Raw genomic sequence first — 27,721 nt, 5'->3', positions numbered from 1 at the left:
GTGAGAGAAATTTGGTCTCATTTATCCCAATCCGTGAATTAGTGAATCACAATCAACACACAGTGAACACACAGTGAGGTGAAGCACACACTAATCCCGACGCAGTGAGCTACCTGCTACATCGGCGCTCGGGGATAAGTGAGGGGTTAGGTGCCTTGCTCTTCAGGGCACTTCAGCCGTTCCTACTGTTCGGGGTTCCTACGGTTACAAGTCCGAAGGCCTAACCAGTAGGCCACGGCTGCCCCATGAAAGATTTGTGAAAGATAAATATCACTAACATCTTTCTAATTCACAATGTTGGTTTTCAAACATAGATTCTTAATTTGCATAACTAACTAACTTAAGCACTGTCATGTCATGTGCATTACTGTTTCTGCACTACTGCAGTGCCACTGCTTGACCAGTAGATGGAGCCCTTTGCTGTGATGCTCTGCTGCCTCTTCATGGCAAATGAGGATGGTATTGATTACATAATTAAAAGCTTATGTAGATTTATATCTTAAAATCCTCTCACATTTCTGATATGACTGTGTTCTATGGGCATGGTCATAGTCATTGCTTGAACCACACTGGCAAAACAACTGAGGAACATTGAGGAACATGGACACTTCACATTGTTTTCTTTAAAGGTGCCATGTGTAATGTCCGCCAAAAAATCAATTCATACTCCACATTCCATAAAAGATGGGGGCAGTATACCTTCAGAAAGTGAGGTAGTCTACCCTAGAGTAACCACCGAGAAACGTGTATTGCAGTTTGGCTGGCGGTTATGTTGCCCGCATACCACCTCCCATGGCTGAAACTGGTATTGGTACTGGGCTGTGGCTAGTAATTCAGCATGCTAATTCAGGTTGATATCTATGCAGCACTATGCCTTGTCATTTTTTTATGGCATCATCACCCTTATTTCTTCTAATTCTTTTAATGTGTGTAGCTAATTTTTTGGATATTTTTACCTCAATTCTTACACATGGCACCTTTAAGAGGAAGAGGTCAGATCTATACAGTATGGTATGGACAGTGTGTTATGGACACACAGAATGTCTCTGCTTATTTTCAATTCAAACCTTATTTAAGTGTAAGTAAGTAAGTATATATACTGATCCCATGAGGGAAATTTGGTCTCTGTATTTATCCCAATCCGTGAATTAGTGAAACACACTCAACACACAGTGAGGTGAATGAAGCGCACACTAATCCTGACGTAGTGAGCTGCCTGCTGTGCTTGGGGAGCAGTGAGGGGTTAGGTGCCTTGCTCTTCAAGGCACTTCAGCCGTTCCTATTTGTCGGGGTTCGAACCAGCAACCCTCCGGTTACAAGTCCGAAGGCCTAACCAGTAGGCCACGTGAAAGATTTGTACTCCACCATCAACCCCCAACGGTCTGGTGGTCAGAGTGGAGCTGCTGCTCCCCCCAGTGCTCCTGCTGCAAGGATGATGGTCACTACTCCGCCATCCAGCCCCATGGCTCCAGGCAGACTGCAAGTGAAACAGAGGATGATGGTCACTACGCCACCATCCAGCCCCATGGCTCCAGACAGACTGCAGGAGGAGCAGAGGATGATGTACGCCACCATCCAGCCCCATGGCTCTGGACAGACTGCAGGAGTACAGGGGCACGACGTCCTGTACGCCAGTGTCCAGATTGACACAAACGGTGCTGCAAAAAGGTCATATTTCACTTATAAAAATGAATATTAAAGGACAATGCCATGGCTATGTATTAACTTAGCATGACAGTGAAAGATCTCAACTCTATATGTTGTTGATATGAATGTAATTACAATATAATAAACTTGTCTTCCTGTCTTCTTGCAGTTACCCTGACCAACCAGAGGGGGAGCCCTTTGTAATCTAGAGCAGCATGCAGATGAGAGTGTGAAGCAATGACGTCAGCCATGAGCAAACACTGTGAAGGGGAAGCCATTATATGTTTAGCTTATTGAGTTATGAATGTACATTACTACATTTAAAGTAGTATTAGTCCATGTATCATAGTTTATTTGTATACAAGCAGCTTTCTATTGGCAAGTAGGTCGAGATTTTCAAAGACCCTTATGCGGAGCTTTGCAAAATTCTCTCTCTCTCTCTTTCTCTCTCTCACACACACACACACACACACACACATACACATACACACACACAAACACACACACACACACACACACACACACACACACACACACACACACACACTATCCTCAACAGTGTCCCTGCGTGTCCCTGCGTGTCAGAAATGTTTTATCACCTTTTTTTCCTCTAAAGTTGAAGTGGTCAGTTCTAAAACTAAACACGCTACATCCTCTCATGCAAACAGAAGGCCTCAGTGTCAAGCCCTCACGTATGTGCTAAAATGACAGAACATAACAGTTGCAGTTATTTATTTATTTATTTATTTATTTACTTATTTATTTTGCTTTCTAAAACAGCTTCACTCTGTGCATAATTCAAATAAGTACAGTGCCATTACAATGCATTGCAAACCAATTCAGTGCCACACTGCATGACCATAGAATAAGAGTGTTTTCACACTTGGTCACTTTCTGCCTTCTATACAAACTCAGATCAATGACCCCTCTAATGCGAACCGAACTGACAAATCGCCCTCGGTTCTCTTACACATTTTGCACGAAAGGCTAGCTTATTTTGTCTTACTTGATGTGCCATTTCCAAAAGAAAAGGCATGTTGTTTATTATTTAAAAAAATATTATCATTATCATCATGATAGGCCTACAGACGTTGACGTTTACAGACAGTTGCTACAGCCAAACAAGTGTGATCTAATGTTAGGCTGAATATTTTTTCATTCGAGCGATTGGTAACTAACAATGCAGAAATCATCCAACTTTGGGGTATTTTCCACCATTTTTCATGATCTGCTAATATTTCCCCATCAAACTCTTCTTGCATGTGGCAAACATATACGAGAGACCGTGCAGCACAGTTAACGGGCTGCTGCTCACTTGTCATTTCGGAGGATGTGAGCTAAAGTTGGACATAGTAACAGTAACCAGGTAGGGCGGGCCTACCACTGAATTAGAAAGTGTGATTGGCTGGTGTGTTGATTGACAGCTCAAGAGAATATTTCATATATATCATAAAATTATGTATTTATGAAGTAAAATCACCACAGCAATTATAAGTTATGATAATTATTTCAACCTGATAATTGTTTCAACCTAAACATAACTAGCCCAGAGCAACTAGCCTATAATCTGAAACAGGTCTGGGACCCACAGAGAAGGTATAGAGTGAACATGAATAAAAATGAGGCCCTATCAGAGCTGAAGTGCACCAGAAAGAGATCTGAGTCCTTTTTCAAATTAACTCACAATGTGAATACAAAATGAACTGAGTCCCTTTTGTTTTGGTCCACTTTCTGGAGCCCTTTCAGTGGACTGAGTTTGGATCCATCAAGCAAGTGTTATTTAAATAAACTCCTGGTGTACTTACAAACTTTTCAATAAAGAACATAGTTGTACTACTGTAGAAGTTTCGTACCATTCAGGGCAATATTAGTGGGGTAATTTATGAGATACTAAGTTGGTTCCATCACGCCGGCAGAAAGTCATTCGTTTCTGACAGCGCTCCTCGACCAGGGTTCGACCAATGGAAAACAGGTTCTGGGAGGGTGTTAGGCTCGGGGTCATGGTGCAAAGGACCCTATAGTGAAATTACTCCGAACCATCGCTTTAATTACTCCACCTGTATGCATGTAGTTTATTACTCCTAGTCTCTTAGTTTATCTTATTTCCCATATGCAACATGTTGTTATAGCATTTCCCATAATGCAACATGTTGTTATAGCATTTCTTATATGCAACATGGAGCCCTCTGTGATCTGCACACTGTTGCATTGACTGTTGCCATGACAGCTTTAGGATTTGTACAACATGGCCATATAGTTACCCTGAACACACATTTATTAAACATTAATGCAGCATGCAATACATAATGCATTTTAGATCTCTCTCTCTCTCTTTCACTCCCTCTTTCTCTCTCTCTCTCTCACACACACACACACACACTCCTCTCAATGGTGTGCCTGCATGTGTCAGAAATGTTTTCTCACCTTTTTTTCTAAAGTTAAAGTTGTCAGATCTAAAACTAAACACGCTGCATGTTCCCATGGCAACAGTAGGCCTCAGTGTCAAGCGTACAACATACTATCCGGCAACGGGAGATTCCATTCACTATGCTAAGCTAAGCTAGCGGGATGCATGCATGAAGACAAACATGTTATTGCTCACTTATCTAATTGTAGTGGAGACAGTGAATATCCCAATTTCCTGTGCAAAATTCAGGTTTGTAGACACTCTCTAGTATTGAGAGTGACCCCTGCAGAAGCGAATGTTGAGTACACTCTCTTGTAACGTGAGTGACCCCTGCAGAAGAGAGGTTTGAGGTTGTGGTCAACAGAGGAACAAGGAGGAGCTGCTGATGTGACTATGGCAACAATATGAGTCCTGAGTGCGGGAATGGCAACAGGAGCTGCTGCCATATTGTATCAAGGGCTACCCACTACTCTGTGAATGAGTGTTCCTAGTGATTCTATGCATGTGTGTACACAATGCATATAATAGAAATGATCTTAGATGGGTTAAATGCTGAGGGTAAATGATGACAAACACTTTCTAACCCCTAATAAAATGGACTACAGTAATATTACAGTGCATGGTTGGTTTGAAGGAAGCACGGAGAACTCTGTTTTATGAAAATACTAACAGTTAAATGGATTTACTTACTGAAATGCCCATCATGCATTGCTGTTAATACTGACACACTGTAAGGGTCTGCACAGTCTGCATCTGATATGTCCATGAGTGACTAATGCAACATTTAAACAAATAAAAACATAACTATCACTTAGTAATCCCACTTTATAAGTCCCACATGTGTTATAAATGAAGATGATCTACAGTAACTGCAGTGCAGTAGAGCACGGCCAAAATGAGGAAGATGGGACACCAGTTTGGCGACTGCAGACAGTAGCCTATTTAAAATCACGTGTGCTGCTAGCTGGTCGATAACAGTTCAGTGCTGCGTTAGTGTTCTTCTTTTCCTGTCAAGACAGGACACCATTCAAGATCAGCTGCACAAGGTAAATACACTGTACATTTCCTTTTTTTGCAGAATGGTATATTATTTATCTAAAATAAATGCATAGTAATGAGAATTTCTTTATTCTTTGCTGCATTAAACTGATTGTGTTATAAAATGTTTGCATTTAACAGCTAATTAACCCGAAGATGACACACACATCACATCATCTTTCCCTGCTCCTGTTGATCATGATTCCTGGTAGGTAACAAATTACTGTCACCCAACTGAATATCTGACATTAGCCAGATATTTCTGATCAAAACATTTCAGTAATGTTCATTGTTTTAGATTTTAGTTTTGAGTACAGAAGTTTGTTGATGATTAGAGAGAGAGAGAGAGAAACTTCCCCTTTTTTATACTTTTAAAAAGAGGCTTATCTTGTATTGTACTGTGTATTCCATTTTATATGGCAGACAGTAACATCGAATAGGCCTATTGTTTTTCTTTGTTAGCATGTTTTTGGTTCAGTTGTTCACTTTTGCCATTGTCTGAGCAGGCCTCTAAAGGTGATTACCGACCTAGCAACTTTCTTACAGCAATGTGATCAACCAGTTGTGGCGTGCGGTGTTGCCACCGATAGTAGAGAGAATCTGTGATGAGATTATTCATGTACATTCAATGTTATTGTGTTATACAGGTGGCATGTACTGAGTATGTAATTGTAATGTAATTGTATTGTAAAATATGTAATTAGTACTGCAACATCAATATTAAAGGAAGATCATTGTATATTAAACATGCTAAAACACGCTGAATATGTTGTGCCACATTTAGAAACATTCATTGATTCAAATCATACTGGTCTCTAAGCATAACCCTCTTTAAGAAAACTCATGTGAAAACGTTTGGCAACACTGTTATCTGTGTGAATATGTCAGTGTTCTTGCAAAAGCACATGGGAACAGAATGAAATGGTGAATTGGACAGCCCTTTTTTACAGTGAATCCCAGCGTCAGTAGTAATGCTCCAGGCAACCTCCAGCCTGCACTGTAACAAATTAAACGTCTGGGCTGTGCCATTCATCACACCTTATTATGTCACAATTACATGAAACAGTCTAGTTTTGAAAATGACACACATCCTTAATGTGCTCAAATAGTCACGTTTGGTTTGGAACACTGCCTTCCTTTTGAACATTGGCCATCCATGTAGTAGCTCAAAGGGTGAAGTACCAGTTGTGGCGTTCGGTGTGGACTGCAAAAAGTATCACCTGTGTGCACAGGTAGGAAGAATATATGGCAGGACATTTACTTTCTGGAACCGGGATGTCCGCCCCTGACTTAAAGGATTACAGTATCATTACAATACAATGCACCCCAGTTCAGTGCCATCGCTTGACCAGCAGATGGTGCCATTTGTTGTTACTGTTACTTTGAGCTCTGTTTTGTGATATTACACAAATAGTTACATGGATTTACTTATTTAAATACCCACCGTGCATTTCTGTAATGACAGCACCATGAAATTAAACTAATCCAGTATTTCTAAATGTATTGAAACCACATGTGCTGCTAGGTGGTGCACAAGAGCCGCTGCTTTAGTGTTCTTCTTTCCCTGACAAGACAGGACACCATTCAAGAACATTTTGCAAGAATGTTTTTCTATTGATCTAAAACATACATATTGCACACATATATTTATTATTTTCTGCATTAAAGTTTCTCTCAGTTGCTTTGGCGTATTTCTCAGATCAGAATTGAAATTCTCAAAACTGTTTGTTCAATCTCCATTTTTTATTTTTTATGGCTAATGTCATGTTGGTCAAAATGCACTATACTGGTTCCCTGTTGAATAGTCCCACCCCATAAAACAAACTGGCCTTATTTGTAATCGCTTGTATCATTACATGCAAATTTACAAATTTGCAAAAAACTACTTGTCATAGTCTGTCTAGCATGACCAGACAAGTTATAATATATAGAATGATGTGGTGCAAAGCTCAAGGGGTGTTTTACTGCATATTGGTCCTTTCTCATTAGCACAATGCTGTAAAAGCCTTTGTTTTCTTTATACTGTCACAATGTCTGACAACAGACCAAACTTTGAAACATTTTGCAAACAACTTCCACACAAAATAATCATTTTTAGTGTTGAGTACAAATGCTTGTTATCGACGGTTTAGAGACTTCCTCTTTTTTCTTCTTTAAAGAGGCTTATCTTGTGTTGTACTGTGTTCGTGTATCAATGATGGAGCCAGTGCAGCAGCGCTCAAATTACGTGGGAGCCAGAGGGAGCCAAGCTCCCATAAAGTGAGGACTGGGTCCCATGAAAGCAACAAAGTCAAACATCTGAAGGAGTCTCTCATATCTGAAGGTGTCTGCCATATGTTGTAATTTAATCTTTAAAGCAGGGCTTTGAACCGATTTTTTTTTCCAATCGGTTCGTTCCGAACAGAAACGGAATTATAACGTTTCCGGTTATGAGTTCCACCAATAAATTGACGTTCCCGAACCGGTTAGAACAAAAAAAATACTGTTCCCGGAACGGTTCATTTCGTTCCTGTCAGCTGTTTAATGCTATAGAATTATGTCACATCTTTCTCATCCACCTTAAAACAAATGTAATAGTATTACAACCATTATTACATAATAATAATTATATTATTAATAATAATAATAATAATTAAATAGGCCTATAATTATTTCAAGTTATTTATGTGTAGTTTATTGTTAAAAGAGAAAATTTCCACACAAACGTAACAACATTATTAAGACACGTGGTTATGCCACTCGGGCAACAACAAATTCCAACTGTCGGGGGGAAAGGCCATCCAGTAGGCCTAATGTTCGCTAGTCCATCATTAACGTGGACTCGACAAATATAGCTATTGATATTGTGTTTGGAATGAGATGTGGAGTGGAGACTTTGTAATCCACCGCTTTCTCTCCATTCAGTCAGCGAATGTCTGATGTGATGCCACACAGGAAGTGAACCTTAGCCGTCATGGTAACGTGCGCAGGAAAATAATTACTTTTTTTTTTTAGTTAATTAGGCAACGAAAACTTTGAGGAACGAAATAAAACCGGTATTAACCGGTTACCATTATTTTTAAATAAGTGTTCCTGTTCCAGAACATAAAAAATAATAACGTTTCCGGTTTCGTTTCTGTTCCCTGTAAAATACAAAAAGTTCCCGGTTTTCGTTTTCGTTCCTTGAACCGGTTCAAAGCCCTGCTTTAAAGACAAAAAGATAATTTGAGCACTGCAGTGCAGACCAACGTCCATTTTATGTGACATAGAAGAGAGAGAAAGTTTATGTGAAAGATTATATTTGTTTGTTATGTATTACTGAGTTTGACTGCATTGAACATACATGCAGAACAGCACAGAGTAAACATTTCTTTTTTGTGATTGAAACACCTCATCACTCACTTCTGGACACTGTCAATCAAAAAGAGGTCCAGCCCCTTTAACAGTTCCTCCAATCATCATGCAGTAACCCAGTGTCCTGACCAGCCCCCTGCCCCAATCCCACAGAGGCTGAGCTTCCCAGGAAATTATGTACAGTTATTAGAAAACTTGGAAGGACAGTGCAGTGCTTTGATTTGATTTGGAATGTAGTAAAAAGTGGAGGAATTGCTTTACCAACACTACAATATCAGTATTGCTTTTATTTGCAAGAATGTTTTTTATTTGATCCAGTGTTTAAAATAAATCATGAAACAAATAAAAAAACATACAAATAAAACAAATAAAAAACGTTTTCTGACTGAGTTTTAGGTATAGTATAGTATAGTATTGTGTTGTGTGTGTGTGCTTGGATCTGTTCAAAGTGCCTAAGTCAGATACCCACACTATGATTATTGTTTTATTTGGATTAGTTGTAATTGATTACTAACCTCATCTCTGCCATCTCTATGTTCACTGCTGCAGTTTCTGTGGTGACTGTGAGCACAGCCTCAAAGGAGCCCTGCGTGTTCCCCTTCCGCTATAATGACATGGTGTATAGAGACTGCACTACTGAGAGCAACCCTTGGTGTGCCACCACATACAACTATGATCTGGATAAAAAATGGCGGTACTGTAAAGGTGAGTGACCTGTGAGGAGTATGTCTGTGTGTGGACAGAAGTGCTAGTGAATGTAAGCTATTGGAGTGATGAAGGCCTAAAGGAAAACATATATGTGTTAAATATGTTTCTCACTAATAGTGTTAGCCCTCGAAAAAATGAAAAAAAGTGAATGTCGCGTTGTACTGTATAACTGATGAACCCTTTTGGTTTTGTGAGTATTGTGCTTGGATCTATTCAGAGTGTCTTTAGTACTCTTTATCTTTACTTTTTCTGGGGGCCAAACAAATCTGCAAAGACAGCCATTGTGTTTCTACCTTTTCTTATCGTGATAGATGATGAATAAGAAAAAGTAAAATCACACTAAGTCAGTTCCTTCATCTGTCTATGGCAGCCTCTAGAACAGGGTGGCTGAGCTTCCATATGGAGATGATGTGTGATGTGTGAAGGATCTGTCCAATAAATGTGCATATCAATCTAGCCCAATTCAACACTGAAGCGAAACATATTGTGAACACGCATACAGTGAAAAACTACACACCACCACATGGTGATTCAACTCACCTACCATAAACTCTTGGCCTAGTCCAACCAATCAGTAAGCTACACAGGGCAGCGGAAAGCCACTCACAGATAGCACAGCAGTGCTCGTTCTTATTTAATCACCCCAACGGTCCATGAGAGGACATCAGATGAATGCAGCTTAAGTGGCAGGGATACAATCATATAAAACCGCATCAAACCATAGCCCTAGAGAGTATAACAGGTACCATGGGAGACACTGGCATACATACAGTATATGCATTGTACCCAACAACAATCTCAACCCAAGTGCAGACAGCAGATGTTAATAACTGAACTTCAGGCTTATGTGAAACACTGAACCAGGAGACAACCAGGAGTGGAGCAAGCAAGCGTGATAACACAGGCTCAATCCTTCACTCCTTCTACACCAGTAAACATTCTAAACCAAACTACACAAAACATCATACCTGCACAACCACAGTAGCCAAATAATAAACTCCTGATGCTGGAGTTCGAATGGAGGGTGGGCTGGGGAAGCAGTCATTCACAAAAGGCGTCTGCCAGGTGGCCACTTTTATACCACTCAGGGCATGCTAATTGGACTAAACCATCAGGCACAGGGGCAGGGGGAACAAAACACAGGGGAGCCGATCATCAATCATGCTACACATCTATACATTAACACCTTCATGATGCATGCATGTCTTATCATAACAATTCATTTAAGTTACAAGGCTGCAGTTTGTCATTGCTATATGCTATTTTTATGTGACGATATGTCTCATGAAATGTGTCATGTCCATGGTGACCATGCCACTCTACATTAGAATTTTGAAGTGTATTATGGGTATACCGGAAGATCGGTAAGATAAATAAATAAAAACTTGTTCAGCAGGACACCGGTGTGTTGATGTGCCTCATCCTTATACTATAGATTCAGTTCTGATTCCAATGCTTAATTCAACAGTATAGCAAGGATACAACAAAATGCATGACATTTAAAAAGGTGAACTTCATTTATAATGTTTAAATTAGTTTTAGACAAACTGTTACAGTTAGTTCAATATGCAGCAGCAAGTCTAAAATGGTGGCAGAATGGAAACTGCATGTGTTAAATATGTCCATTTAGGAATGTAAACACACCATGCTTAATACATTCTTTCATATCTGATTGTGTTGCAGGGGGTCCAGAGTGGAGTGTTAAATACAGCTCTACACACATCTGTGCTCTGGAGGGATCATCAGTCACCATGTCCTGCTCTTACACCTACCCCAGTTATCTTACAGTTACAGAAGCGTTCTGGACAAACCAGGACTCAGTCAATTCTGATTTATCAGAAAATGTTATTTACAAGCAAAGGGTCACAGTGGACAGTAAAAATAAACACAGGGAATGTTCTCTGAACATGATTCAACTAACCAAAGCAGATGAACAGTATCAGTATTACTGTAGGATTACCACCAATGTAGACAAACATAAATTTACAGGCGTGACAGGGATTTCTTTGCAAATAACTGGTAAATAAACACAAGCTGGGTCAACATGCTAATATTAATATAATGATACTTTCTGTCAAATTACTTCTATTTATATATGAAAAAATAAATATTTATACTTGTCATAGATCTGCAGATTGTTTCAACTAGCAAAGAAAGTGTGACTGAGGGAGATAATGTGACTCTCACCTGCAAGACCACCTGCACTCTAACTGGAAGTCCTTCTTTCACCTGGAGTAAAGATGGGCGTCCTGTAGAGAAGAAGCAGATCATCAACAACCAGCTGCAGCTCCACCCAGTCAGCAGAGAAGATGAGGGCAACTACACCTGTGCTGTTGGAGGACATGAGGGTCTCCCATCTCCACCTTACAGGCTCCATGTCATGTGTAAGTACAACTAATGTTATAAACCAAGATTAAAGATACAAGGCGCTATATTTAGCGATCTGGAACGCCTGATCAGAGACGTAATATTTAAGGACATTTAGGGCGTATCCAGTCCACATTCGCTAATTTAATGGTGTGATTTTGTGATCAGACACCTGGCACATTGTTCAAAAGAGGTGTTCTTATGTTTCTTAATCATCCATCAGTGTGTTTTGGGTGTAACATCCTTTAAACCAATTAGAGAGTGACAAGGTACACAATGCAACATTTTGACCTTAATAAACCTCTATAAAGCAAATTTGATGGTAAACAAACTTGTAATAGGGGAGTCGTTCATCTAGCATTCCCATAGAGCATAGCAGTAGCGGGTCGCTAACTAGATAATCAGCCTTGGAACTTCAAGTGTCTTTGACCCAGATACATCTCACAAGAATGGCAAAACATTACTAGTTCTTTGGAGATTTTGCCTGTTATTAATCCTCCGTAGGTAAGTAGGTAAATTCATTGTGTACAATGGAGCACTCAAGCCGTGAGAAGAATTTACAGTGACATTTTCTGACTCTAAAGGAAGCTCAAGAGTCACCAAAAATACCCAAAACTACTTTGTGTAACCTCTGAAAGCAAGCAGCATAACATCAAACAGAGCGCTAGTATTTTGACAGTCAGCACAACTAAAGGAATCTGCTTGCACACTAAACTGTGTAGGCTATGCAAATACCAGGATTCCACTAATACTTGTAGGCTATGCAATACCAGGATTCCACTAAAACCTGTGTGTGACTAGCAGAGATAGCCTGCATATGCACTCGCCTATTATTTAAACTCATAGGCAAACTGAAACTTCATGTGGTCTCATAGGCAATGACGCAATAGTTCTGCACTCAGTTAGGGAAGGTAAAAAGAAAAGGTTATAAGAAGAAGAAGCCAGGAGATTTCAGTATAGTGGATTCCATCCACTATGACAAGTGGTTACATGACCTGAAAAAACTTTCCCCAATAATGTTCAAATGACTTAAGCCCTAAGGATTCCAGGTACTTTTTGTTAAGGGCTGCATTCATATTCACCATTGTTATTTATATGCACTTTTTGCAACAGACGACGATATACGTACGATATATGTGTTCACAGTCATATAAAAGTAATATTTGATTTCAGTGTACCAACATGATGTTTTGGGAACATGGAAGGGTGTAATTGTATTGTCTGTTAGCAATTAATTTGTATTTACCTAGATCCTCCACGGAACACAAGAGTTGAGTCTGATCCATCTGGTGAAATCACTGAGGGAACTAAAGTGACTCTGACCTGCATGAGTGAAGCTGACCCACCAGTACACACATACACCTGGATCAAGAAGAGTGGAGCTGTAGAACTGGAATCAGGAAAGGAGAAGACACTCACCCTCAGCAATATCAGTTCTGAGGACAGTGGAGAGTATCTCTGTCGAGCAGCCAATAGGATTGGTCAACAGGACTCTCCTGCTGTGTCCGTCCAGGTTTTATGTGAGTATCACTGTAAATCCACATGATTGGGAGGGTAGTTATTTAAGCAATGTAACACAAGCTGGTGTGGTGTTGGTAAGGATGTTGCCACAACTGTATTTCAGCCGTAGGCCATTACTGGCCCCAAAACCACACGTGTCATATTGCTTTTGTACAATGGGATCTACAGCCAACCATTTGAGTTTAATACAATGTAGCACCCTTACAGGGCAAGCTGACTACGCCACCCCTTGAAAGGTATAGTTTATCTGAGCAAGGGGAACTCTAATAATGTTGTCGTCACAGTTGGTGAAAGTATAAAAATATAATCTTTATTAATAGATAGGCTCACAAGGCAGTTGGTTAGTCACCAGATAAACAAAAAAAGAAATGAAAGAAAAGAAAGGGAACCACATGGACAAGGGTAGAGAACCTCAGCATGGGCCAATAGGAAGACTAAGATTGGGCCAGGTCTTTCTAACACACGTGGTCTGGCGCACACTGAACAACACACGCTTAGGTGCTGGGAAAATACACTCAGGTGATACGTGGAAAGGGAATTAAGAGTTCATCCTACACACACACACACACACACACACAAATGTGACACAGCAATTAAGAGTTCATCCTACACACACTGCCGTTGCTATTGGGCTACTGGAGTGGGAACACTAGAGACCGGCTACCCAAAGCTAAGTCGCTAATGGGCCTACTAAACACTGAGGTTTTTAGCTAGGATGAGGGAGGGGAGACACTGGACAAAGAGAGAAAAAAAAACACAAATAATAATAATAATTAAGAAAAGAATAAACAAAATAAATCCACTCTAGCCAACGGCTCACCCTTTTACACAAACACTACGGCCGGTAGGCCAGAGGAAGGTAAGCAACCCAAAGAAACAAACAAATAAACTATGGACGGCACCAAACATATAAGTAAAAAGAGAACAGCAACTAGCAACGTTGTGTAGTTGCAGGGATCTGACACTGCAAGCATAAAAACAAACACGGTAAGAATGGTTGCACTGTCGAGCAAAAGCAGCAATTACAGACAGCCAACATGAAAAAGGCAATAGAGCATCAACAATTAAATACATGGTAAAATATTAGCCAGTCAGCATTGCAGTGTTCTACATTATTAGAACCAATATGAATGGCCGCTATGGCCTGACAATATGCAAAGCAATGTACAGATCAGGTTTAGTACATACCTGTCCAAGGAGGCTATGGCTTCTGGAGAACCAGTCACCCATCGCTACAGTAACCGTGCTGGCGGACACTGGTGAAATAGTACATAAAATGCTACATTAAGTCCAGTATCATACTACAGACAGAAGAAGGCAAACACACAGCTCAGTTCTATAACGTACCTTCTAGCTGACGCTACTAAGAACACGGCCGCATTCGCACACATGCACACACAAGCCTGCCATCCTATACAACAGTTAAACAAATGCCCACTTAGCAATTGGACCAAGAAGAATGGAACTGTAGAACCGAAGTTAAGAAAAGGAGAACACACTCACCTTCAGCAAGATGCGTTCTGAGGACAGTGGAGAGTATCTCTGTCGAGCAGCCAATAGGATTGGTCATCAGGACTCTTCTGCTGTGTCTGTCCAGGTGTTATGTGAGTAATTCTGAAAATCAATATGATTGTATGAACTTTGTCAAACAGCCAATAAGATTGATCAACAGGACCCTTCTAATGTCTCTGTTGAGGTGTTATGGGAGTTCAAAACAATATTTTAAAGAATAAATTTTTTGGTGTTTTTGTGTGTAAATGCAAAAATAATTCCTACTATATTAAGACATATCTATCTCATCTTTACAAATAAGGAAACTGGGGAAAAATGTAGCCTACCATATTACATTGATTATAAACAAAATGGTGTGATTTACTGCAGCCATTCATCTCTGTTATTTCATCAACAAGTAACTAAACACACGTAAACAAGTAAGCACAGAGATCAGAGGTTCCGAAATTGTTTAGATGGACATTTGGATGGACATGGACATTGGTTGCAAACTAAGCCATCGTTTTCATTGTTGTTCTTCCAATCACAGCTATGGGCCATGACCAGACCATGTTGATAGCAGTTCTGGTTGGAGTGGTGGTCTCTGCAGTTGTGGGATTGTTCTGTATCATATGCAGATGGAGGTGAGATCAGATGAGAGAGAATGTGCTGCAATATAAACTCCAAACTCCACAACAGTTATACAATGCAGAAGGATTCTCTCAACATCCTCTTAATATGTATTCTTTTGTTGCGCACAGGCAAAGTAAAAAAATGGCAACAAACAGTAGGACACCAGGTGATGACAACCACCAGGTGACATGACTTCTCTCTACTTGAGGGCTTGACAGTCAGAATGACTCCACTTTTGTCAACATGTCTAGTGTAACATGAACACTGTCATGACATTCAAAAGAGGAAAAGTAGCTAATCACACTAATGTTCTTCATTCTTATAGGATGATGATGTCCTGTACTCCAACATTGCTGGCAAGAGGTCTGGGCGGGACAGAGCTGCTGGTCCCAGTGCTGAGGCTGCAGCAGGAACAGAGGATGATGATGTCTACTCAAACATCCAGCCCCACGACTCTGGACAGAGTGTAGGAGTTCAGGAGGACGATGTCCTGTATGCTAGTGTCCAGCCCCATGGCTCCAGACAGACTGCAGGAGCTCAGGGGGATGACGATGTCCAGTACTCGAGTGTCCACTTCAAAAAGGCAGGTGGTGCCAAAGGGTATGTACTGGATCTCATTTTAGAAATGTCACTCTGAAACACAGCATACCAATACATCTGCATCTCTCAGTTCAGTTAATACAAACATTGGCTAATCAATGCTTTTGTATAGTTTGCCTTTGTATAGTTATTAAAATAAAGGAATACATCATTTGTTTGATTTAGTTTATCAGAAAATTTATAATGTATTTATTATGTAGGCTATTCCTTACTTAATCTGTATTTTTAATTCCTTCTTTCGCCACTTTTTTCTCATACATGTTTCTGTATGGGCCCAAGATTGAGAACGGAATCTCCCTGCGGTAACGGGAGCTTGTGCATTGTGGCCAGACGCACAAAGTGGGCAGAGCAAGACTGGAGTTAATTAATTAAAGATTTGGTTAATGCTGACCAATAGCAGTGTTGAGCTGTGTGTCTTTTGCAAATAATAATATAAAACATTTCTCCTGTTCCCATTGCTCCATTCTTAACACTTTGAATGCCACGCTGTTTTCGGAAGCTTTGGTCCAGAGTGCCAGCAATCTAGATCATTGTTGACTATTTTTGTAGAGCCACAACCTATTTTGTTATAACTATGGACACATTCGTTTGAAAGGTGAGACTTTAAGCTTTCAGTGGGTACAAACCATGTATTTCTACATGCCTCTGTTCCTGAGATTTTCCAAGCTAAACAGTGGCTAGTTTTCATCAAAATCCCTGTTTTTGTTTTTCTAGAAATGGAGATACAGTATAGTGTCTTTTATGAAATATACACTGTTTGGGCCTGTCACTCTTCTGACACTTACATTTCTGGGTCAAAGAACTTATGTAAGATAAATATAGTTTTTCTGTTCACAAAACCACCATTGTGGGGGGGACTACAAAACAATAATAGCACATTTCTACTGCTGTGGGGCTCCATAATTCCTCCTCCTCTTGATTGGTAACATCTGTGTCGCTATCGCCCTCTTGCAAGCACGACTCGGCCTATCACCCACTCCTCCGCTCGGCCCGTGGATGGAACTCCCTCCTCAGCCCAGTGGTCAGTCACTCTTTCTAATGTTTTTGACCTGGCGTGTGGTCTCCCCTGATTGTGTGGTGATCCTGATCTCCCCTGATTGTCGTGGTCAGAGTCATCTTGTCTTAGTAGAAAGGTGGACTCAGCCAGTGTTGTCTGACGAAAACCCACCTGCTGCATTATCTTTTTCTTCAACTTTTTCATTTTCCCCTTCAGCATCTGAGAAGTGTTGCCTGTAATGTTTCCGGGAAGTGGCCTGACGAGACTGCCACCTAGTGATAAACCCATGAAAATAAATGCCCTGGTTTTGACCTGATGTGCATGCGTCACTGATTTGACCCAAAGCAGGAACCATCAAAAGCCGGGTTATGATAAAATGTCCAGATAAATTGTCCAGATTGTTCGTTTTCATGAGTTTTCGATCATTTTTCAGTTTTATTCATCATAGTGTTCCCAAAATCGCACATAAGGTGTGTTAGAGTGTCGATTTTCGTAATTTAGAAAAAAGCTAAAAACACAATATTTTGCGTTTTTGGCACTCAACGCATAGGAGCAAAACGTGTTTTCACGTGATCAGTGATTTCACTTTGCCAAAGTGGTCCTGCCCATAGCAGAGTCCCTGTTTTGACCTAGCTTTCCAATGGGAGATTCGATTCTCAAACTTGGGCCCTGTATGTTAAACTTGTTTCATTCCTTCTTTAACTTATTTAGCCACTTTTGCTCTATACACATTTCTCTACATGTTTAACTGGTTAGCTGCTATGCTAACCTCTGTGACTGTGCTCATGTCTCCCTGCAGTTCTCCTGACCAGCCAGAGGGGGAGCTCTCTGTGATCTACAACAGTGTTCATAAGAGAGCATAAAGTAAATTGTTTGAGGAAACATCCATTAGCAAATGTGGTAAATGTGTCAGTATCTTAAACTTATGTAGTGCTGAAGGACTATTGTTTTTTTCTATTTTCCATAAATGTGTTAAGTTTATGATGGTACATGACTGACTGTATATGTTTAGCAATGCTAATGTCATGCATGTTTTGTAAATCCAGCTAAATAGATCCTCATGGCCCTCTCTCAGTCCATTCAGTGCAAAAAAAAAATGTTGTACCTAGATTTTGGAAACTAAACCAAAATCAATACTGACCTGCCTTCAGTTTGTTGTTTTCTTGGGCAGCACAGTCACAATGCTATAATGCTTTAGAAATACCAACTTAGCTTTCAGAGTGAATCTCAACATACTTACATTGTATTTAGCAAACTGTTTTTCTCTTTCTCACCCCCAGGCTGTTTTCACATACACCATTACATCTCTGCTTAATTGTGTGTTCTGTCATTCTTATCTAAGATGTACCTACATTTGAACGCAATAAATATGCAAATAATGCATGACACACATAATATAATAGATATTTCATTCTTATCTAAAAACATGTGCACATACAGTAATAAATGTTCAATCATGTAAAACACATGGTTCCCATAATTCTTTGCAGCAATGTTGTGATATACTCCACCTCCTTCACCACCAACATCTCCTGCCCCGTGTCCTCCACCCTTCTCCAGTTGCCCTCCACCCCAGACTGAACAGGGTTATGATTTACATACCTGTTATGCTATGATATGATCTGTTTCATTACAACAGACGTTTCCTGTGTGGCTCAATGATTTGGATGTAGTGGGCATGTCTTTGCCTGATGTGCATGTGTTGTAGATTAGAAGGCAAATGACGTGTGTAAAGATTATTGACTTTCATACAAATGTGCCCCCTACTGGTTTGGGAGATGAGTGCAACATGTATCACTGCAATGCTGAGGAAATCCATTAATGTCCTATCTGGTCTGACATTTCAACTTATGTTATTCACAGTATAATTTCTGTAGAGTCTTAATCTTAACCAACCTTTCACAAAATTATTTTGTGAAATAAATTTGTAATCACATTTAATTTGGATGTAAATATAATGAAATGCATAATTTAATCTTTCTAGAGAATGTGGTTTACAGTACATCAAATCTTTTTATATTTTTATATTCATGTTTTAACACCACAGAGGCTCATGTTTAAGATATGCTACTATGTGTGTCCTTGTCTGTTTCAGTAAATAAAAGCAAGAAAAGAAAAAATACTGTCTGCCCTCCTTGTACTTTGGTTCAGTCTTTGCGTGAGAAATGTTTTCAGCGATTCCTTAAAGTGGAAATGGTCAGAAAGTGGAGATGGTCAGAAGTGTGATTATGATTAAGCTCATCACCAGTGGACAACATGGGACACCAGTGGGACAACATGGAACAACATGGGACACCAGTGTCGTAACAACCCAACACCGGTCCCCTTTTGCAGGATTATCAAGGCGGGACCCTTCACTACAGCACATGATAATGCAATATCCATGAGAACCATAAATAGGACATCATCATGATTACATGAATTTAAGATTGATTTCTCATGAGTACATCATGTCTGTGGCCACTCAACTAAAGTGTTGAATAATGACGTGTTTAGAGAACTGCAAAGTTGTGGTCAAATCAGAATTTGAGCAGTGATGACCACATTTCTGGCAGAAAAAGAAATAATCATGATCATGCTTACTAAATCATAATTCATAATGATGTGCCAACCATAGCTAATGCTTTAGGTGATGAGCTGTTCATGTATAAGTTCACGAATGACATACTATAAACTCATGTCAATTCCTTATGATTCATGTGATATTAAGGAATGAAGTAATGCATACATCATGAATGTAATACATACATGATAAATTAAATCATGCATAAATGTATGATAATTAATGTACCCATACTGTAAAGTGTTACCAATTACTTTATATATTTAGTCAGATGACATTCTTAAAGAGGGACATCATCGAGCAGGAGCGTGTTACAGTGAAAGGCAGGGTCGCGGGTAGAGGTGTTTGTAAGGGGGCCCGGCCATTAATCCATGTCTGTCAAAGTCTTGCGGGGCCCTGATTGGTCCAGGCCCATAAGCGATTGCACTCCATGTTAACCAATAGTTACGCCCCTGTGGGACACTGACGTGACATCAGACAGTTAGACAGCTAGTCTAGTATATTTAACTACATGTGAAAACCCCATGTGCTGCTGGGTCGTGCATGTCTTGTGTAAGTGTTCCTCTTTCCCTGACAAGACAAACGGCAGTCTACGGGTGTTCAGTGTTGAGGTGACGCAGCTCAGAAATGAACAAATGAATAAATATCAGCATAGTTCAGAAAAATAAAATAGTGTACACACATAATGGACATTTGGAGCAGTGAGCTCACCAGGAGCACACACACACACACACACACTATGAGCACACATACACACCCGGAGCAGTGGGCAGCACACACACACACACACACACACACACACACCCGGAGCAGTGGGCAGCACACACACACACACACACTATGGGCACACACACACACCAGGAGCACACACACACACACACACTAGGAGCAGTGGGCAGCACACACACACATACACACCCGGAGCAGTGGGCAGCACACACACGCACACATATACACACCCGGAGCAGTGGGCAGCCCTTGATCTGGCACCCAGGGAGAAGTTGGGAGTTATGTGTCTTGCTCAAGGGCACCTCATCCGTGAATGTGGGAAATGAATCCCCCCACCCACAATTTTCCTGCTAGTTAACAAACCGCCCACCCTTTGGTCTAATTGCCTGTTCAGTTTTATGTTGCATTGCACAGATATGCACGCACACACACACACACACACACACACACACACACACAAACACTTAGGCACGCACGCACACGCACACACACACACACAAACACTTAGGCACGCACGCACACACACACACACACACACAAACACTTAGGCACGCACGCACACACACACACACACACACAAACACTTAGGCACGCACGCACGCACACACACACACACACACACAAACACTTAGGCACACACACACACACACACACACACACACAAACACTTAGGCACGCACGCACGCACACACACACACACACAAACACTTAGGCACGCACGCACACACACACACACACACACAAACACTTAGGCACGCACGCACACACACACACACACACACAAACACTTAGGCACGCACGCACACACACACACACACACACAAACACTTAGGCACGCACGCACACACACACACACACACACAAACACTTAGGCACGCACGCACACACACACACACACAAACACTTAGGCACGCACGCACACACACACACACACACACAAACACTTAGGCACGCACGCACACACACACACACACACACAAACACTTAGGCACGCACGCACACACACACACACACACACAAACACTTAGGCACGCACGCACACACACACACACACAAACACTTAGGCACGCACGCACACACACACACACACACACAAACACTTAGGCACGCACGCACACACACACACACACACACAAACACTTAGGCACGCACGCACACACACACACACACACACAAACACTTAGGCACGCACGCACACACACACACACACACACAAACACTTAGGCACGCACGCACACACACACACACACACACAAACACTTAGGCACGCACGCACACACACACACACACACACAAACACTTAGGCACGCACGCACACACACACACACACACACACAAACACTTAGGCACGCACGCACACACACACACACACACACAAACACTTAGGCACGCACGCACACACACACACACACACACAAACACTTAGGCACGCACGCACACGCACACACTCTGTTCTGTCCTCAGTCTTTCCTTTGCGTCAGATCCGTTTTCTCACCTTTTATGTTTCTTCTGAAGTTGATGTGGTCAGATCTCAAGTTAAGACAAGGTACTTGCTGTCAGGCCTCAGTGCCAAGCCTTAACATGATACACTGACAAAACATAACATAAGCAGTTTATATTTTGTTTCTAAAACAGCTTCACTGTGCATAATCAAAAGGAATACGGTATCATTACAATGCAACTAATTGCCACTGCTTGTCCAGCAGATTTGGCCATTCGGTGTGTGTTTCTGTGAGCTCTGTTTTATGAAAGTGCACAATAGTTACATGAATTAACATATTGAAATACCTATCATGCATTGCTGTTAAATAACAGAATTCCAACACATTCATGTTAGTCGTTTCTGATCAAAACATCATAAAATCGTTTTTTTTGAGTACAGAGACTTGGTGTAAATGAAGTTGAAAGAAACTTCCCCTTTTTATTTTCGAAAAAAGCTTTGCCTCTCTCTCTCCATAATCCATGTCTGTCAAAGTCTTTCGGGCCCCTGATTGATCCAGGCCCAGAAGTGAGGTTCTCTTTCACATTTTGCATGGTAGGCTAGCCTATTTTGTCTTACTTGACTTGCCATTGCCAAAAGAAAAGGCATATTGTTTATTATTTAAAAAAAATATTATCATGAGGCTCATGATAGGCATACAGACATTTGTAATTTGGTTTACAGCCAAACAAGTGTGTTCTAATGTAAGGCTGAATATATTTTCATCCAAGCAATTGGTAACTAACATGTAGAAATCAAACTTTTGGATTACATTGCTCACCATTTTTCATGATCTGCTAACATCTCTCTGTTGAACTCTGCTTGCATGTGGCAAACATATACGAGAGACTGTGCAGCAGAGTTAACGAGCTGCTGTTCACTTGTCATTTCGGAGGATGTGAGCTAAAGTTGGACATAGCAACAGTAACCAGGTGGGGCGGGCCTACCACTAAACTAGAAAGTGTGATTGGCTGGCGTGTTGACTGACAGCTCAAAAGGATCTTTTTTCATATAATTGTAATGTCGGTGTCTTCTGGACTGAGTACTACCCTCCCAGAATGCAATGTCTGCGAATGCTAGATTGTGTAATGTTGGTTTTTGCATTTACCTTTTCATGTATGTGTTAACTTGTGTTGTGTCTTTTCCTGGAGAAACACATGACGCCATTCAACAGGCAGCATGGGAAAACCCAGGCTAATTTTAGTCTACAAGCTAGGGTAATGGCATGTGGAATGTCATGTGGAAAATTCTTTTCAGTATCTATTTTTTGTTTGATTTTGTGTGGGCAAAAAGTGTCTTAACTGTATAGCAGTTAGTCACGGTAAGTACACTGTACAATTATTATTGTTTTTTTCCTGTGATTTTTTTTATTGTTATCTATATAAAATATTAACATTCTTCACATATACATTATTTATTATGTTCTGCATTAAATTGATTGTGTAATAAAATGTTTGCATTTCACCTGTGCATGGCTAGAAGATGACACAAATGTCACAGTTTCTTTCCCTGCTCCTGTGGATCATGATTCCTGGTAAGTAGCATCTTCCTGTCACACAACTGGATGTCTGACATTGGGCAGAGTAACAGTTATTTCAAAAGCAATTTCCATTTTTTTAATGTTGTTTTTTTAGTACAGAGCCTGGGTGTAGACAATGTAGAGAGAGACAAACTTCCCCTTTTTGTGTTCTTGGGAAATGGCTTAACTCATGTCTGTTATTTGTGTGTGTGTGTGTGTGTGTGTGTGTGCGTGTGTAATTATTATCACAGACGAGTGGAATTAAGACCTGTGATTGTGTGTGTGTGTGTGTGTGTGTGTGTGTGTGTGCGTGTGCCTACCCACCTCTTATTAGAGTTTATCCACCTCTCAAAAGAGTTTATTCACTTTTAACATTCAAAACTGCATTATCCAATACTATCCTATATTCCCAATACTGTACAATAACCTCCACCATTATCAAACATGTTCTGAATGCCTTTTTTAAAAATCCGATACCGCATGGCGCAGTCCACCTCACCAAGATTGCAGAATTCATAGTTCACCCACCTCTTATTTTACCACTACATCCCTAGCACAATTGTACTTTTCCTCTCCTAAACGAAGGCAATTGGACATGTTGTGGTCAATATTAGATTGGTGAGAACACTAAATATACTAGATCACCTGTAAGAATGTTTCAATCATTCTATCGTAGGTCTTGGTGTTTTTTTTTTTAGATATTGTGAAATAAGTAGCCTAAGCTACGTCTTTTCACTTTCTTAAGTGGGCTATAGTTCTCATTAGCAGTTTTATGCCAAACCATGAAACAATAAGCTGCGTCCAAAAACGTCTTTAAAAATCTTCTGATATTGATCATGGATATGGCAAAGAAAGACATAAGATCGTTGGTCTTGGAATTTTGAAAATGCATCGCATTTAGACCTCAGATTACTTGCAGTACCCCGGAATTACCACAAGGAAATGGTCGTACGTCAAGTTTGAACCTGACGTGGAGATAAGCACTTTTCCACGTCAAAGACGTTTTTTATAAATCTGAGCGTTGGCATGGATTTGAGCGTACGCACCGTCTAAGATCAAATCTGTGCGTAAGAACGCTTTATAAATGAGGCCCCTGGAAGGGTGGCGTACGCACATTTTTTTTTGCGTACGTTCGTTTTCTCTGAATCACACGTACGATCATTTCAGAAATTATCTAAGATCAATTGAAGGATGGTTTCTACGCAACACTTTTATAAATGAGGCCCCAGGCTGCCTAGCAGCGTGAATAAAATCGCGCACGCAAGGTGGGTCATCTATAGCAGTTCCGTGACCGTGGAGAGCGAAGGTTTGTTCATGGATTTGTCATCTATAAAGGTTAAATAAAAAAATTAGCCGGGGTGCCCCTCACAAAAATGTGGGGAAATTTTGTGGGAGCCCTATATCCAAAATGGCTGCCGTAAGCCAACGCTGGAAATAAACGTTTTAATGGTTTTGTCCACAGTGCTGCATAACACATGGTTTCTGAGACTATTTGGGTCAAGAAATTCATAAATTATGTAGATTTATTGATTTGACCTATTTCGGATCTTCAATTCAAGATGGCCGCCAATTTTTGGCTCTTTAAATGTCGATGACCCAGTCTAGTACTCAGTCTACCCCTATATTTCACTAAGGCAGGTGACCACCCAGGGCGTCATACAAGGTAAGACTGGCCACTGGATAGAGACAAACTTTAATAACCCCTGACTCTATTTTTAACGACATACGTGTGTGTGTGTGTGTGTTTGTGCGTGTGCCTGCTATGACTATTAATGAAGAGTGAAACTAATGCTTATCTTTGATACTGTCTGTCTAGTTTTAGTATCAATGTGTGTGTGTGTGTGTGTGTGTGTGTGTGTGGTGGATGCATTTTGAAATAGGGAAAGCAATTAATTATTAGCAATTATTCCTTTAGTATTCCGGGGCCACTATATTGTCCTTTGTGGGTTAACATTACCCAGATCCCCCAAACTCAGTTCAGACCTACAGTACATGTCAGCACCAAAGATGGTTGATTACAAAGATACTTGAAGACCCAGCTCTTTAGAGAACATCTCCTCTCTTAGCAACACTTACAACAAGTCTTGCTGATCCTAGCACTCACCAGCCGTCTTAAACTGAGACGTAACTGTTAAAAACAGCACTCACTGATGCACTTATTCTTACTGTACTCTAATGTTTTTTAAATTGTCCTAAAATTGTTGAGAATTGCTCTAAAACTTAAACTGTTTACCATGTTGTTAGTCGCTTTGGCTAAAAATGTGTCAGCCAAATGTAATGTAATGTAATGTAATGTAATACTTCCTGAGAGGCCATTTCCTGTCCCTGGAAATGTATGCAAATAGGGTAGCCGTGGTTAACCTGACAATAGCCAGATGAATGTCGTTCCGCTTAGCTCCGCCTAGCTTCACTCACATCCATCTGGGACCTCTTCCATTCAGAATGATTTCTGCAACCGACTTTATGGTTCAGCCAATCAGGACGCAGGGCGGGAGTTTCATAGATGTGACATAGCGTAGAAGCGACTGTGAGACTGTTATCAGCGTCACGGGTTGGCTTCGATGTGAGTGGTTGAAGTAGCACGTCAATAGATGACGGACAAGTGGCTTATTCAATCATATGCAAGCATTTTTTGATTAGGCCCAGCCTTCTGAAGCAACACTTCAATGGATCGGTTCCAGATGGAGGAGTGGAGCTAGGCGGAGCAAAATTCATCTGGCTATTGTCAGGTTAAGCAGTGGTAGCCCCGCACATTTATGCAGTGATCGGGCTCCCTTTTTAACATTGAGGTCTATGGCAGTTTGTTTTGTACTGCTTCTGTCTGGCGTGAAACCGAGGCGTGTCAGTCATACGTCAGTGACACGCCCCTGTGCAGGCGGGAACTGAACCAGAGCCCGTCTCTGACTGAACTCCACTTTGCCCTCATAGACATGAACTAGGACGACCCATCTTGCTACGCATTAATTATCTTTGTCAGCACCCTGTGCCAGGACTCTGTTTACTTGTAGCCCCCTGCTGGCCTGCTTCTGTATTGTTCCACTGCCTGCTTTTGTGTTTTGGTCCACCATGCGCTCTACCTGTGACCCATTGTCAAATTGTCACGTCCCTGCTCTCTACCTAAAGAAAACTCATTCATTGAAGGGCAAAGTAGGATTAATAGGCCTACACAACACTGAACCATAGAGAGGGCTGAAATATAAAGGTTATCATGAACATTTTGCCAAAAATGATGTACAATCATGGATTTGTTCAGTTTATAACACCAACACAACGTTATCATTTAGATTACATTATTTAACTATACTTGATGATACATAAGTGGTCTCTGGGTAACCCCTGTCAGTGCTGGGCCTTTAGAATCATACTAACTACCCTCATGCTTTCTATTCTGGGCTGAGTGGTTAGACAAAACCTATGTATTATTACTCTAATGTGCAGCAAGACTTACATGGTGACAGCATGAAGACTGCACGTGTTAAAGTATCTGTCTATTATGGGATGTACACACACCATGGGCAAATGCACTCATTCATATCAGATTTCATATCTGCAGGAGGTTTGGGTCAAAATTGGAATGTTACTTACAGCCCTACACACATCTGTGCTCTAGAGGGATCATCAGTCACCATGTCCTGCTCTTACACCAGTAATTATAAAGTTAAAGAAGCTTTCTGGATAAACCAAGACTCTCATGATCCTGTTGATTTCTCAAAGAATGAGAGCTTCGCACGCAGGGTCACAGTGGACTGTGGAGACAAAAAGAGTCTGTGTTCTCTGCACATGACTAATCTAAACAAAGAAGATGCACTTTATCAGTACTACTGTAGGATTACCACCGATGCTGAAAAGGGAAAATGGATTGGCAAACCAGGGATTGCCTTGAGAATCACAGGTACAGTATTTTCCTTCAAAATAGTAAACACGATCAGTAATTGTAATCCATTTTTATGTAAATTCCACAAATGAAAACCCATATTGATACACTTCTCTTAGGACTAGAGGTTGTTTCATCTGGAAAAGGAGAAAGAGTCTCTGAGGGAGTCGACGTCACTCTCACCTGCAACACCACCTGCAATCTAACCAGCAACACTTCATTCACATGGAGTAAAGATGGACGCCCTGTAGAGAAGAAACAGATAATCTACAACCAGCTGCAGCTCCACCCAGTCAGTTATGAAGATGAGGGCAGCTACACCTGTGCTGCTGGAGGCCTTGACAGTCTCCCATCTCCACGTTACAGACTAAGTAAGTGCATTAAGCATTAAATTACTCAAAGGCTTTAATCACAAACCAGGATTGCAGATTGAGGCATCATTAACCTTTTAAGCCAAGACATCTTGTAAGTGCAATGGATGATAGAATAATACAAATATCATGGCAGGCAACTGGCCTGGAACTAGAATGACACATCGTTATTTGACAAAGGTGTTTTCTGTTCAGATTTTGAGAGCTACAGTTATCAGGGTTTTTTCCCCTCAACACGTATAGCAGGTATAACAGACTACTATGGTAGAATGGTAAAATGATATTTCCATTTAACAATTATGGCAGGTATACTGTATGTCAAGACATACTTAAAGTTTACTGTTTTTGTTCCAGATTCACCAAAGACGGCATAGACAGGCTTAGTGTTTTGATTAAAAGCTGTATATCTGTGTTAAGACATCTCTATCTCATCTTTCCATCTG

At 40.7% G+C, this 27,721-nt stretch overlaps 1 protein-coding gene, 1 long non-coding RNA gene and 1 pseudogene across 2 annotated transcripts; 2 read left to right on the top strand and 1 right to left on the bottom strand.

Annotated features, from left to right (window-relative positions):
- Positions 1-27,721, bottom strand: part of LOC143123348 (uncharacterized) — a 685,973-nt pseudogene that overhangs the window by 169,244 nt on the left and 489,008 nt on the right.
- LOC143116468 (B-cell receptor CD22-like) lies at positions 5,239-13,046 on the top strand. Its single transcript, XM_076277692.1, has 4 exons — positions 5,239-5,300; positions 10,817-11,152; positions 11,260-11,517; positions 12,751-13,046. The coding sequence occupies exons 1-4, from the start codon at positions 5,249-5,251 to the stop codon at positions 13,044-13,046; spliced, it is 942 nt and encodes a 313-aa protein (XP_076133807.1). The 5' UTR covers positions 5,239-5,248.
- LOC143123898 (uncharacterized) lies at positions 15,475-18,348 on the top strand. The gene is made up of 2 exons (XR_012986941.1): positions 15,475-15,745; positions 17,542-18,348. It is a non-coding gene; the product is annotated as an uncharacterized LOC143123898 (long non-coding RNA).

This window comes from Alosa pseudoharengus, unplaced genomic scaffold (assembly GCF_046254945.1).
Source record: "Alosa pseudoharengus isolate Yale_2024_CS ecotype anadromous, Long Island Sound unplaced genomic scaffold, YU_APseudo_1.1 YU_APseudo_1.1_scf_1, whole genome shotgun sequence".
NCBI classification, from domain to species: Eukaryota; Metazoa; Chordata; class Actinopteri; order Clupeiformes; family Clupeidae; genus Alosa; species Alosa pseudoharengus.
This window is presented reverse-complemented; position numbering and strand designations above follow the sequence as displayed.

What these genes read in the sequence shown, in the direction of transcription:
- LOC143116468 (XM_076277692.1), top strand. Translation starts at nt 5,249, where the DNA reads ATGACACACACATCACATCATCTTTCCCTGCTCCTGTTGATCATGATT. An exon ending in CCTGTTGATCATGATTCCTG is followed by an intron (nt 5,301 to 10,816) that starts GTAGGTAACAAA and finishes ATTGTGTTGCAG; the next exon opens with GGGGTCCAGAGTGGAGTGTT. An exon ending in TTACAGGCTCCATGTCATGT is followed by an intron (nt 11,518 to 12,750) that starts GTAAGTACAACT and finishes GTATTTACCTAG; the next exon opens with ATCCTCCACGGAACACAAGA.